General features: G+C 40.3%; 1 protein-coding gene across 7 annotated transcripts in view; it reads right to left on the reverse strand.

The window, feature by feature from the left end:
- Positions 1–3,117: 3,117 nt before the first annotated feature.
- The window catches only part of TMC7 (transmembrane channel like 7), a 53,281-nt gene continuing 41,787 nt past the window's right edge, over positions 3,118–14,611 (reverse strand). For 6 of the 7 annotated variants that reach the window (XM_036826480.1, XM_036826479.1, XM_036826481.1 and 3 more), the window contains 5 exons: positions 14,155–14,341; positions 12,032–12,162; positions 8,651–8,806; positions 6,032–6,110; positions 3,118–5,178 (listed from right to left, as the gene is read on the reverse strand). In XM_036826480.1, the coding sequence (XP_036682375.1) occupies positions 5,104–5,178; positions 6,032–6,110; positions 8,651–8,806; positions 12,032–12,162; positions 14,155–14,341 (628 nt within the window). In that variant the 3' untranslated portion in view covers positions 3,118–5,103. Of the gene's footprint in view, positions 5,179–6,031; positions 6,111–8,650; positions 8,807–12,031; positions 12,163–14,154; positions 14,342–14,611 lie in introns of those variants that run through there. The other variant, XR_005016547.1, reaches the window with a different exon arrangement.

Raw genomic sequence — 14,611 nt, forward strand, 5'->3', positions numbered from 1 at the left:
GGTTCCCTTTTAACCACACCCTCTCTAGTATTTATTATTTCTAGATTTTTTGATAATGGCCATTCTGACTGGTGTGAGGTGATACCTCATTGTAGTTTTGATTTGCATTTCTCTCATGATTAGTGATGTTGAGCATCTTTTCATGTGCCTTTTGGCCATCTGTATGTCTTTTTTGGTGAAATGTCTCTTTAGGTCTTCTGCCCATTTTTTAATTGGATTGTTTATTTTGATATTGAGCTCCATGAGCTGTTTGTATATTTTGGAGATTAATCCTTTGTCCATTATTCCATTTGCAAATATTTTCTCCCATTCTGAGGGTTGTCTTTTCATCGTGTTTATGGTTTCCTTTGCTGTGCAAAAGCTTTTAAGTTTTATTAGGTCCCATTTGTTTATTTTTGTTTTTATTTTCATTACTCGAGGAGGTAGGTCAAAAAAGATCTTGCTGTGGTTTATGTAAAAGAGTGTTTTTCCTATGTTTTCCTCTAAGAATTTTAGAGTGTCCTGTCTTACATTTAGGTCTTTAATCCATTTTGAGTTTATTTTTGTGTATGCTGTTAGGGAGTGTTCTAATTTCATTCTTTCATATGTAGCTGTCCTATTTTCCCAGCACCACTTACTGAAGAGACTATCTTTTCTCCATTGTATGTTCTTGCCTCCTTTGTCATAAATTAGGTGACCATATGTGTGTGGGTTTACCTCTGGGCTTTCTATCCTGTACCATTGATCTATATTTCTGTATTTGTGCCAGCACCATACTGTCTTGATTACTGTAGCTTTGTAGTATAGTTTGAAGTCAGGGAGCCTGATTCCTCCAGCTCCGTTTTTCTTTCTCAAGATTGCTTTCGCTATGGGCTTCCCTGGTGGTGCAGTGGTTAAGAATCCGCCTGCCAATGCAGGGGACACGGGTTCGAGCCCTGGTCTGGGAAGATCCCACATGCCGCGGAGCAACTAAGCCCATGCGCCACAACTACTGAGCCTGCGCCCTAGAGCCTGCGAGCCACAACTACTGAGCCCGCGCGCTGCAACTACTGAAGCCCACACGCCTAGAGCCTGTGCTCCGCAACGAGAAGCCCGCGCACCGCAGCAAAGAGTAGCCCCCACTCACCACAACTAGAGAAAGCCTGTGCACAGCAACGAAGACCCAATGCAGCCAAAAAAAAAAAAAAAAAAAGATTGCTTTGGCTATTTGGGGTCTTTTGTGTTTCAATTACCCGTTACTATAAAATATTTAAGATACACTGCTATTGTAAAATAATGTTGCTAATTGTTTTCAAATTAACACACTGCAATAATTTAAAATTATGATTGACTATTATATACCTTTTAAATCCAAATAGTTGGTGAAAGTGAGGGTGTTGTAACATTCTCATGTAAAGCTCCTGAGTGTAAATCTAGCTCTCAAAAGCCTTAAAATCTTGGCTGTAATCCCATTTCCAGGTCTCTGTCTCAAAAAAAAAAAAAAAAAGGAAAAAATATTGACAAAGATTTGTGTGTCTCATTTATTATCAGGGACATTTGAAAATAAAATGTTAAGCAGCAAGGGAATGTTAAAAAAAATTGTGGGGACTTCCCTGGCGGTCCAGAGGTAAGACTCTGCCTTCCAATGCAGGAGGTGTGGGTTCGATCCCTGGTCGGGGAACTAAGATCCCACATGCCATGGGGTGCGGCCAAAAACTTAAAAAAAAAAAAAATTGTGATCCATCTGTATGATGTTATGTAACCTACTGAAATGCTTATAAAGAACTTCAGATAAAATGAGAAAACACTTATGAAAAAGAAATGAGAATACCAATTTTTTTTCTTTCTCTTCTTTTCATCCTCCCTTCCTCACTCTGTTCTTTCTACCTTAAAGGGAATTTGCCAAGATTAACAGTGGATGTCCACAAACATTGCTCATACATGATTTTTACTTTTTTTTCCTCTGTAGCTTTCAATGTTCCCTTTATTTTCTATATTAAACAAGTATTTTTGTAATGAGAATACAAAATTTCATAAAGAAAAGGCTTTTTATTCCCTAATTCAATCCTCAAAAATAGAAGTGAATGTCTATATTATTTTTGCATTTTAAAGATAAGGGATCTTTATCTCACAGTGGTAAAGACACCTGTACAAAATTACACAATTAAGCAAGTACAAAGCCATTCTATGTCCCAAGCATACCCCATGCATTGGAAAGACAATACACCAAATGGAATTTACTAATAAAGCAACACCCTATATAAAGAAGACACATTCAGAAGTTCTGTCTTCCTAGGGATCAGACCTAGCAGTGCCATCCAGGAAATTAATTCCTTTCTTCTCCAATACTTACTCAAGTGGGTATCTACAATCAGATATGTAGCTGCAGGAATTTACTTTGCTAACTTAAGAGTTAATGCAAACTAAAGACTTGCCAAACTGGATTCTTCCCTTTGCTGCAATTAGAATATTTTGTGATTGCAAGAAAGTGCAAGGCCATCTTGATAAAGAACAAGAACCTGAAGCCAATGGGGTAGAACAGAGAAAAGAGAAATGTTTGCATGGACTTTCAAAATTCCAGCTCCCAGTACTTGTAATGAGGTGTGTGTGGGGTCCGGGGCAGGGGGATGGGAAGGGGGAGTGACTGAAAACTAAGTATCCAGCATTGGTGAATGATTATGAAAGTATACACTGACACAGTGGAAGAATACCATGTAGTCATTAAAAAGAATGAGTAACTATTCTCCATATAAAGATCTTCAAGATGTTATTAAGGAGAAAAAATGGAAAAGCTCATAGATAAATAAATATCACACATACAACTACAGATACATATCTGTTTGAACATATAATTTTCTGGGAGAATAAAATAAGCATCATTAGCAGTGTTTCCCTCTGGGAGGTGGGATGGGGAGTCTTGAAATAACTTTATGTCTTTTAAGTTTAAAACACACACACATCCCTCCTTGGCTTAAAAGCAAATCTTAAAAGCACTCATTTGATGATTTTCTATAGTTAAACACTTCTTTCTCCTCTCTGATTCTAGGAAAAGGTAAAGAGCAACTTTACAAACTGTTACAGCTTTCATGATCACTTGACTGCTAACAAGACGCCTCCAAGAATTCAAACACACACAATCACATTTTAAAACCTTCAAGACATAGTTTAATCAGTAGTTGTAATGCACATTTGTTAGCGAGAGCTGCACTTTAACAATTATACAGACATCACCTGCAGTTATTAAAGTTATCAAAATATATAAAAACATTCAAGTAAGAAGTATGCAAATTAGCAGCATTTAACTAAAATGAATATATTAGCATATTTCAGTATAATAATAGGGAAAGAAAACAGAGCTTCCATCACACACACACACACACACACACACCACAGAAAACTTGACTGTTCTCAGAAGCATGGTGAAGGCAAGAATGTTATACATATAAATTCTCTAGGCAAAAATGCCAACAATTTATAATTTTTTAAAAGTGAGGATGGAATGAACTTTTGTTTGTTCAAAATTCCATGATACTAGTTATTAGACTTAAAAATTCATAAACCTTAACAGGATAAGAAAAGCTTGAAAAGCTCATCGGTTTTATAGGTATAAAAATATCCTGTGTTAATACTACCTGTAGAAGAGCAGAAAAAAAAAAATTGTTTGGCAAAGGGACAAGTATACAGAAATATGTTAACTATGGTGAGCTTCTCAGAGCAAGGAGTCAATCATTTTTGAGTAATGGGGGGAGGGGGTGAGGGTGGGAAATATTCTTCACAGCAGCAGCTTTCTAAAACCTGCACCCACCTTTAAATTCCAGGCTACCCCCAGGAAAGGTTTAGAGGCAGTGAAAGGAAGGAAAACAATAGAAGGAGGGCATAAATGGTCCGTTACAAAACTACAGTACTTTGAAAAAGATTCTGAAGGTATTAGAATGAAAACTGCTTACATTAAACCATAATCTAGGCTTATATTAAAAGGTTTAAAGCTATCAATTTCAGGTAAGCTTATGATGAGGTATTTATTGCATACGGTTTTTATGGTAACGGAAATTTGAGGAGATACTCTGCATGTTTTGTAAAATAAAATTAAAATTTTTAAGCACAAGAGAAACAACAGCCCTTAAAAATATGAATATGTATATTTAAGACGCCAGCATTCAGTCGAGTTCGGTACACCGGCATAGGTTGGCCTGATGCTGCAACCCACATGCCAAACACTCAAAGACTCAACGGTCCTTTCCAGCCTGGCTCCCAACCATGAAGTGTCATTCAGAGACCTCAGTGCAGGAAGGGAAACGGCCTTTGGAAGACTGAGAGACAAACTTTGCCTCTTAATCTTGATGGCACTCTGCCAAGTCCCCAAACCCAGGACTAGAGGGACGGAAGGTTTGTGGATATCCAGGCCCTTAAAGGCAGTTTGCTCTGAGTAACAAAGCTGTAGCAAAATGCCCAGGAAGCTACAAAATCCAGGCTGCCATCCTGCCGCTGTTCCCCTCCTCATAGGGCTCAATCCAGGGCACTCAGGGCCTTGCTTATTCACACAGCAGGAAGGGCTTTTCTCTCCTATAATATTATTCTCATATTACATATTATCATGTAGCTGAAATTACATAACCATCCTCTTCATGCTCCCACCATCTGTTCCAAACACCACAATTCAAGGGTTTCTCCATTTAAAAAACATCGAGTCTCCATTTTACGTCTACAGAACCATCCTAGAGAGTCACTACTTCTTAAGGAAAATTTCTCAGCCTAAACCCCCAGAACCTGGCTCAAAAGAACTAACCCAGGCTCATGGATAGATGACCTCTACGGTTAACTTTAAAAGACAATACAAATAAGCTTGTAAAACTGTAAATGGTCTCTCCTCAATTTTGGTTGAAAAGCTTCAATGGCTTCAGTGTCTTGGTTGAGCCTCAGCTGCTGGGCCTCAGGCAAACCTACTTTTCTAAGTCCCTAAAGCATTAAACAGGGGCTGGGTTATGTAAACACAGGCACTGGAGCTGCACGAATGGAGCCACTTTCAGGAAAGGCCCAAACTCCAGAAAAATATATTTAAAAATTTCTGCTAAAATCTCAGGTGGATGGTGTAGGCTGGCAGGTCACCAGGCCAGCCTGCAAACCTCACGCTGCAGCATCTCCCCGTCAGTCTAGCCGGTTCCTCATATCCCTCTGGGCTTCTGTTAGTTTCTGGATTAGATAACGCTTGTCACGACTTTCCTAAAAACACAGACAGGTTCAAGAGCACATTCAATATATTTGGAAACAAATATCATTATTTCGACCTAAGAAATTACCTATCAGACTTGGTAGGTAATAACCACTGGACCATGGCAATGGGCTCCAAATTCCCTCTTTCACTCTTCCTCCCTCCCCAGCCCCTGGTCCACAAAGCGGCCTTGTAAAAATGTTCGTTTAAAAATGAACATCAGACTTTTACTTACCACCCTCCAATGGCTTCCCATCACACTCAGAATTAAACCCAAACTTCCCACCAGAGCCGTCAGGTGATGCTGGGACCCCAGCTATGCTGTGATTCTAGCATCGCCTTGCCTCTCCCCATCATCCTGCACCCTCCGGCCACACCACCCTTCCCCCTGGGCCCGGGAGTGCCCGGCTCACTCCTCGATGTACCCTCTGCCTGTTACTCTCATGCCCAAGACCTCCCATAATTGGCTCCTTCTCATCATTCGAGTCTCAGCTCCACCATCGCCGCCTCCAAAGAGGCCTTCCGTGGCCACCATCTCAGCAGCAGACGGTCCACCCGCCACTCTACCTCTCTGTATCATCTTCACAGCAGTTATCGCAATTGGAATTTATCTTTTTTCTTTAACTACTAAGCAGCCTTGTCTCTCTTCTTCACCTGTGTATCCCAGCACAGTATGAGGATACAAATGTTGAGGGAATGGATGAGTCAGGGAATGAATGCAGCTGGAGGAGGCCGAGCCTGAAGGCAGGGTTCTGGGGGACTGGTGATGGGAAATCCCACCCTCTCCCTGGGAGAAGCTCTCCATTCCTTTCAGTGTCTTGGGTAAATGTCCCAGCCTTGCCCCTGGGACTGGTGCTTCCTTACCAGGGACAGCTGCTCTCGGAGCTGGACGACCACCCGCTGGTGCGCTCCTGCTAGGGCGATGAAGTAGAACATAACGAGACTGCAACGAAAGGCAAGAGGTCACTAGGGAGTCTGTACCAACTGAAGGCCACTGGAAAACAAACCCGACACACTTTGCCTGGAACAGTTTTACTTTTGTTAGAAAAAAAGAAAGAAAACCCTCATGTCTCCCAAGCGGAGGGCATCAGAAACAACCAGAGGTATACATCTGAAACTAACACAACATTGTAAATCAACTATACTCCAATAAAAAGAAAAGAAAAAAAAAAAAGAAACAGCCAGAGAGGTTTTATTTGGCAGTGGCAGCAGAGACTGATTCCTGCCTTGCTTTCTAGAGTTAATATTAAAAGTTGCTGATGCTCCCCTGGCACACACAGGAGAGGGGAGAGAGGAGGAGACAGGCCAGAAGGTCAGCTCAGCACAGAAAGAACTGGCTGTGGATGATCATTGTGGAACCTCCCTGGCCTCAGTTTCCTCATCTGTAAAATGGGGATAATAGAGGAAAATCCAGTGATAACAAGCCTAAGATAATACAATTTGGAATAAAAGCAACTGGCAATTGGTTCCTGTTTTCTGGGCAGGGGAGGTGGTTGCCTGTCCAGTCTCCCCAGAGAGGGCTGAGGGCCACTGGAATCGGTGATGTCAGTCTTCTCTTCTGGAAGTCCTCATGGCCAAGGACAAGAATGACCCCCAAAGATGTGGAAGCCAGATCAGGTAACCACCACCAGATGGTGCCAGCCAAACCACAGCTGGGGTGAATCGATTAGGATGGAACCGCTGGACTCTGGGATCCTTGCAATTCCAGGCTAACTGGCTGCAACCCCACATCATTTTATTAATATCAAAGGTATCCTGCCTTTAACAAATGAATGTTTTAACCCCTTTCTTGCATTATGGTGGGGTTTTCCTCTAAGAATATCTATATCGTAGGATAATTGTGATGATTGCATGAGTTAATACATGTAAGCTACAATCAATTCCAGTGATTTGTGGTAGTTCTCTTCTGTTCTATAGTCTCCAGGAACACTGAACCAGTACCCCGAGGGGAAATACAGAATAGGTTCTTTTATGCCCCTGGTCACAACATTTTTGTCAACTGATCAATACTGTGTTTTATGTTTCTTGAGAGAGAAGGTTATTAATACATAACCCTGTTTCTGTTTCAAGACACCTTATTTAATATCACTGAACTCACAGCCAACAGCACCATGACATGTGCCTGAATGAAGCTTATCTAACACACATATTTTCTTCATAAAACCCATCCCAGCCTTCTTGCACTTAGGAACCCTGGACGGCACTTAAGCTCTACGCGTGAACAGTGAAATCACCAACCAAAAGCACAAAATGCAAGAAACATCGCACTAAATGGATCACAAAAAGGACACTTAAGTTACAGTCTGAGCTATGGTTTGAATATTTGTGTCCCCCTCAAATTCATATCTTGCAAAATCCTAATCCCAAGGTGATGGTATTAGAAGGTGGGGCCTTTGGGAGGTGATGAGGTCATGAGGAGCCCTCACAAATGGGATTAGTGCCCTTATAAAAGGGACTCCAGAGAGCACCCTAGTCCCTTCTGCCATATGAGAATACAAGAAGTCTGTAAGCCTGAAGAGGATCTTCACCCGACCATGCTGGCACTTTGATCTTGGACTTCCAGCCTCCAGAACCGTAAGAAATAAATTTCTGTTGTTTAGCCACCCAGTCTATGATATTTCACGATAGCAGCCCAAATGCACTGAGACATTGTGCATCAGGCAACTCAAATTTTTTGCTACTCTACGCATGTCTACAAATAATCACCAAAAAAACCACCATTAGTACTGATTTTTGGGTTACAAAGATATTTTAGCTAGTAAGCACATTTGCAATACAGAAAAAAAATATGGAATTTATGAATAATGAGAATGGGCTATAATTAGAACAATGCCTAGTACAAAGTAAGTCCTCAACAGATATTTGTGATTAGAATTACACTCAAAATGAATCACTGCACAAAAACCCTCGTCGCCCCTGCACCCAACACGTGTCATTTACCGAGCCTTCATTAAAGGCCAGGTCCTCTGCTAAGCACTTCACCATGTGTCCTTCTTCTCACAGCCCTACGAGGTATGTGCCATTCTTATTCCCATTTTCCAGGTGAGGAAATCGAGGTTCAGAGAGGGTATGTGATGACCTGAGGCCACACAGCTTGTAAGTGGTAGAGCCAGGGTTCAAGTGCATGCTTCTAGTCTGGTGCTCTTCTCTCAGCCCAGTTATCAGTTCCTTTTCCAAAGAGCAACTAATTTTGTGAATAATCAGTAATATAATAATAGGCAACATTTATTGGGTTATATTTTATAAGTCAGGCTTCTGGCTAAGTACAGATCCCCATTACAAGTGGGATCTCCCTGAACCTGCTCAGTGACCCTCTGAAATAATTACTATTGGTATTATTTTGACATCTCAGAGATGGGAAAGTGCGGCTCGGAGAGGTTTGGTACCAAATCAAGAGTTGCGGGTGAGCTCCATTTTCCAGCGGAGAGGAGCCCACCAGCCACAGTGGAAAATACCCGCAGAATCCAGGTGGTTCTCACTCACCAGATGATCATGAAGAAAGGCACTGCGAAGGCTTCCGACGTGATGCCATGGACCAGAGACTGCAGCGAGCTGGGGAAGGTGCTCACCATCTTGGGGACCACCTCCCAGGTGGTGTTGAAGTTGGTGAAGGGTCCACAGGCTTTGGAGGAAGGGATGCTACCAGGATACAGAGCACGGGGCTCAGGGCCAGGCCTGCAGCACAGGCTGAGCGTCCCTCCTCTGCGTATCCACAAAGCTTTGTTAACAGTGGCCCACAAGGATCCACCTGACCTCATGGACCTTCTGGAATATTCCGGTCAAAAATGCTTACCCTGAAATCTCATCAAGTCTCTAGACCTGACTTCCAATTTATAGGAAATTCAGGACAGAAGGTCAAGTTTAAAAATAAGAGTTACCATATGATCCTGCAATCCCACTCCTGGGCATATACCTGGAGAAAACTCTAATTCAAAAAGATACATGCACACCCATGTTCATAGCAGTACTATTTACAGTAGCCAGGACATGGAAGCAATCTAAGTATACATCAACAGATGAATGGATAGGAAGATGTGTGTGTGTGTGCGCACACACACACACACACACACAAACAAAAACAATGGAATATTACTCAGCCATAAAAAAGAATGAAATAATGCCATTTGCAGCAACATGGATGGACCTAGAGATTATCATACTAAGTGAAGTAAGCCAGACAGAGAAACACAAATATCATATGATATTGCTTATATGTGGAATCTAAAAGAAGATACAAATGAACTTATTTACACAACAGAAATAGACCCACAGACATAGAAAACTAACTTATGGTTACCAAAGAGGAAGGCCGGGGGGTAGGGATAAATTAGGAGTTTGGGATACACACTACTATATGTAAAACAGGTAACCAACAAGGACCTACTGTATAGCACAGGGAACTATACTCAATATTTTATAATAACCTAAAAGGGAAAAGAATGTGAAAAAGAAAAAGCCATATATATATGGCTGAATCACTTTGCTGTACACCTGAAACTAACACAACATTGTAAATCAACTATACTTCAAAAAGAAAAAAGAACCTGTTACTTGAAGATAGCTACTCTGGTGATATTTTAGAACAACAATAAATTGAGCACCAGAAATTAAAAAAAGAAGAAGGTCAAGTTAAATGACACTGTGAGAAAGCAATCAGACAACTCCAGAATGTGGGGACTCTGCCCTTCAGTCTCTTAATTTAGTGGTGAGGAAACTGTTGGAAGAATCAAAGACTAAGGGGACATCAAAACCGAAAGTAATGAGTAAAACTTGAAAGATCTTCATTTAAAAAATAAAGCTATAAAAGACTATCTTGGGACTGGAGAAATTTGAAAATGGCAGGAATATGATATTGGCATTAATTTTCTTAGGTGTGATAATGTTACTGCAGATATACAGAAGGGAGAATGTCCTTATTTTTAGGAACTGCACGTTCAAGTATTTAGGAATGAAATGTCATGATGCCTACAACTTAATTTCAAATGGTTCATCATTACGCACACAAAAAACGTATGTATAGAGAGAAAACAAACGTAGCAGAATGTTAACAGTTGGCACAGCCAGGTAAAGGGTATATAAGTTTTCGTTGTTGCTTTTTTCAACTTTTCTATAGATTTAAAATTTTTCAAAATAAAAAGTAGGGAAAAATAAAATTACAATGGAAAAAACTAAATTAAGGCTTACATGAATTGCCTACATTCTTATCATAAAGTTCTGTGTAGGAAATTTTCCACTGCAGCTCTATTTTAGGGATAAAAATAGATTCCTGGAAACAACCTAAATGTTGTTTAAGGAAATGGATGAACAATTTATGATCCATTCATACAATAGAATAAAGAACCACTGAGAGAGAGACAGACACATACAGATATGACTGTCTTAGACAGAAACTAAGTAGTTAGGAAATAGAATTGGAGAATGAATTTCCACCATATACTCTTTTATACTTTTTGAGTTCTGTTCCATGTGAATGCATTTCTTACTAAAAAAATCAAAGCTAAAAATTAACTTTAAAAGAATGAGAGCTCTCTATGTGTTGGCCTGGAAAAGGGCACAATATAAAGTGAAAAAAAAAATTAAGCTGCCAAACAGTATTATTCCATATGCATTAAAAATACATTTTTCGTAATAAATTTCTGGAAGGGTTCATAAAATGTTAACAGTGGTTACCTCTTAGAGTAGGACTAAGAGCTGAGAACGAGGAGCAATATTTTCTCTTTAATTTATACCCTTTTCTGTACTGCTTGAATTTTTCAATATATGTAACATACTATTATTACAATAAAAATATATAGACTCAATTTAGTTTAAAAAATAATAAAACCTGAGAGAGGAATTCAAAGTTCTAGACTTTTCATTTAAAGATTAAGAAATGGAAAAAAATAAGATAAAATAAAATAAAGATGAAGAAATGGAATTCCATGAGACTGTAAGTCCAGGGTTGGCAAACTATAGCCCACAGGCCAAATCTGGCCCACAGCCTATTTTTTTTTTTTTTTTTTTTTGATATTCATTTAGTTGCACCCGGTCTTTGTTGCCACATGTGGGCTCCTTAGCTGAGGCATGCATGTGGGATCTAGTTCCCTGACCAGGGGATTGCACCTGGGCCCCCAGGCCCAGGGAGCGCAGAGTCTTGTCCACTGCGCCACCAGGGAAGTCCTAAGCCTAATTTTTATAAATGAAGTTTTACTGGAACACAGTCATGCCTGTTAGTTTATATATCATCTACGGCTGCAACATAGATGATACATAAACAGTTGAGCTGAATAGTTGCTATAGAAACCATATGGCCCAGAAAACCTAAATCACTTACTCTCTTTCCAGCCTCTGGTATAAATGGTTAGAACACTAGGGAGTGGCATTGCTGGGATTTGAACCCTCAACTTCCCGTCCTCAGGACTGAGCATTTCTGCTCTCTCCAAATTCCACACTAGACACTACATTCCTTGTGCCATGTCTGATTGTCTTTATACCCCTAGCAGCTAGCACACTGCTTGGCAATAGAAGACACTCCAAGTCTTCTCAATGACCATGTATTATCTTCATAATCAGAAACAAAGAAACAATCCCAAAGGAGACTAGAAGAGAGATACTAGGAAAAGGGATCTGGGTAGAATAGAGGCAACCGACACTCTCAAACACAGTGAGAACCCTGCAAGCCCAAGTTCAGAAGTGACCCAAGATATTCCAGCATCCAGAGGGAGATTCCGAAACAAAGGTGGGCCTGGCGGAGCCAGGAGTGACTTACTGACCTCTGCGGGTGGAGCACTGTGAGGAAAGCTAATAAAGAATGCAATGTAGCCTTCAACATAAAAGACGGACATGTCAAGGAGGGAATGTTCTAGAAGAAAAAGTCATATTTACCGTGTCATGCTGATTGTCAGAGGTATTATTGCCAAGCACAGCCCAATCAGCAACACCAAAAGGAAGAAGAAATTAGAATTAGATGCTCTGAACTGCCTCGGAGAGGGTCTGCAGGTATAAAGAAGACTTATCTAAGGGGAGAGGAAGAAAGAGGAAAAATTAAGAGCACAGCTTCCTCGAGGATAAATGAGCACAGTCATGTATTATAGAATGTAAATCGGTATAATCTTTCTAGAGTAGTCAGCAGTATAGACCAAAATTTTAAAAATGGGTCAAAAAATAAGTATATGGATATTTACTGCTACAGTTGTTAATAACAGGAAATAACTGAAAGCAACCTAAGTAGCTACCTAAGGGGTTCCTTAAAGGTTAAAGTGCATCGACACAATGGAAAACCACATAGCCCTCAGAAAAGCTTTATATCTTACACGGCACTGTGAAATGAAAAGGGTAGATTCCAAAACTCTGTACTGTATGATCTTGTTTTTTTTTTTTTAACATTTTACTGTAAATTTCTTTCTTTTTTTAGCTTTATTGAGGTATAATTGACAAATAAAATGGTAAGATACTTAAGAGCGTACAATGTGATGATCTGAAAGAATTCGAAAAGTATTTATTCTCTACAGGGGTTTAAATATGTACTAAATATATATACACCAAAACAGGAGATATTTGCTTGAATTTTACAAGCATATGTATTTTTCCTATATATTAAAAATAAATATTTCCATTGAGAGAAAAAAGACTTGAAGGAGAAATCAGGTGAGGGCGGGGAGAGGGGTACAGTAACAGGCATCCAATTCCTCCTTAATGTTCTAGAAAGCTACAGCCTCGGGAAGGGGCACCAAGCTCCTGTGACTGCAGCAGCTGGAACATCTTGTGAGCCGAGGACACTGAGCACCAGGGACACTTGGTGTCCTGTTAGGGTGTCTGGGGGCAGGTGGCCAGTCAGACTGGGGTGTCAGAACTCAGTCCAGTGCCTGTGACCCATTCCATTACCCCTACACTGTCTTTACTGGGCTACACGTTAGGAAACCACTGCTTAACATATTTTCTGGAAGAAGAACAAGTTCCTCTGAGCTTTCTTGCATCCATGTCTCCTTTGGTGACTTCAGCCAATTTAAGTTTCCAAATGAAAGCATCAGAACATTCTTCAAAGGCCAAAACACCCAGGTAGAAAGTACGACCCAATTCAAGGCCCTGCCTACTGGATTAAGAGCTTAGGCTCTGGAGTGAGGTAAACCTGGGTTCAAATCCCAGGAGTCATTTATAAGCTGTGTGAGCTTGGACCAGTTACTTAACCTCACTAAACTTCAGCTTCCTAATTTATAAAATATGGTTACTAGCTTTGTCTACTTCAAAGGGTATGTGTAAGCGTTACATGATAATCTATGTAAAGTGTTCAGCAGAGCGGAGATACACAGTATTGTTATCATCTGTTATTATCGTTGTCATTATTATTACTACTATTATTACTTCCATTTATGAATCCTCAGGGCTTGGCATAATAGGTGATCAATAATGTCGGGGGTTATTAACAGAGGCTACCTCTGGAAGAAGGGATGGAATACATATCTGTATTGTTTAAATGTTTAACAGTGAGCATATATTGCCTCTACAATAAAGAAAATGTTTGGTTAACAAGCCCAGATAAGTTAGTCCGCTATAGAGCTACTTCACCCATTAAGCACTTAGTTCAGGTACAATGCCTAGGGCCTGTGAGCTGTTTGAGGAGCTACACAAATAATTGAGAACTGAAAATAAATGCACCAGCTCCAAAATCCAAACAGGAAACTACAAAACTTTAGTTAATAAACCTTTTGTTAAACATCACCAAAATGAACCACCGTCAACTGATAGATCAATTGCAACGCAACTCTCAGTTACATACAAAAAACATTTAAATCACAGGAGCAAAATCATTCTTAACAAAACTCTCAAAATGATAAAAATGTGAAAATCCATTCAGTCTTTTTTCCAGAATAAAAATATGTATCAAATAAGGGATGCAGTTTTGATACATCTGATGGGATGTGGGTGGGCTCCAAGCATATGTGTGCCGAATGTCTTGCAAGGTCAAGGATGGTCTCGGTTACTGACCCCTCAACCCCACCTCTCCTTACCTCCTTCACGTAGAAGATGATAATGAACTTCAACGTTGCAACTGCAGGAAGAAGGGGTGAGAAGAAGGCTCCTATCCAGCAAATGGTTTGCCCATAAACGATCCCTAGAACATTATCAGGGATAGCAAACTCCTGCTGTCCCCAGCACCGAAACAGCTTCCAAGAGGAACAGTAGGTCACCAGGAACCTGGAAACAAACAGGACCATTTACCACCAGGACTACAGTGTCTGCCAAGGCCACAGAACCACATCCACAAAATTAGGGCTGTTTCCACACATAACTTCTCATGGAAACTGGTTAGTCATATGTCTAGAAGATGCAGAATATAGTGAACTCTGGAATCATTAACACCAGGGTCCGAGTCTCAGATCTACACTTTATCAGCCAAATCACGTTAGATAAGGCTCATTTTTCTCATCTGGAATGTGAGGGGATTATAGTACAGCCTACCTCACT

This window comes from Balaenoptera musculus, chromosome 15 (genome assembly GCF_009873245.2).
Source record: "Balaenoptera musculus isolate JJ_BM4_2016_0621 chromosome 15, mBalMus1.pri.v3, whole genome shotgun sequence".
NCBI classification, from domain to species: Eukaryota; Metazoa; Chordata; class Mammalia; order Artiodactyla; family Balaenopteridae; genus Balaenoptera; species Balaenoptera musculus.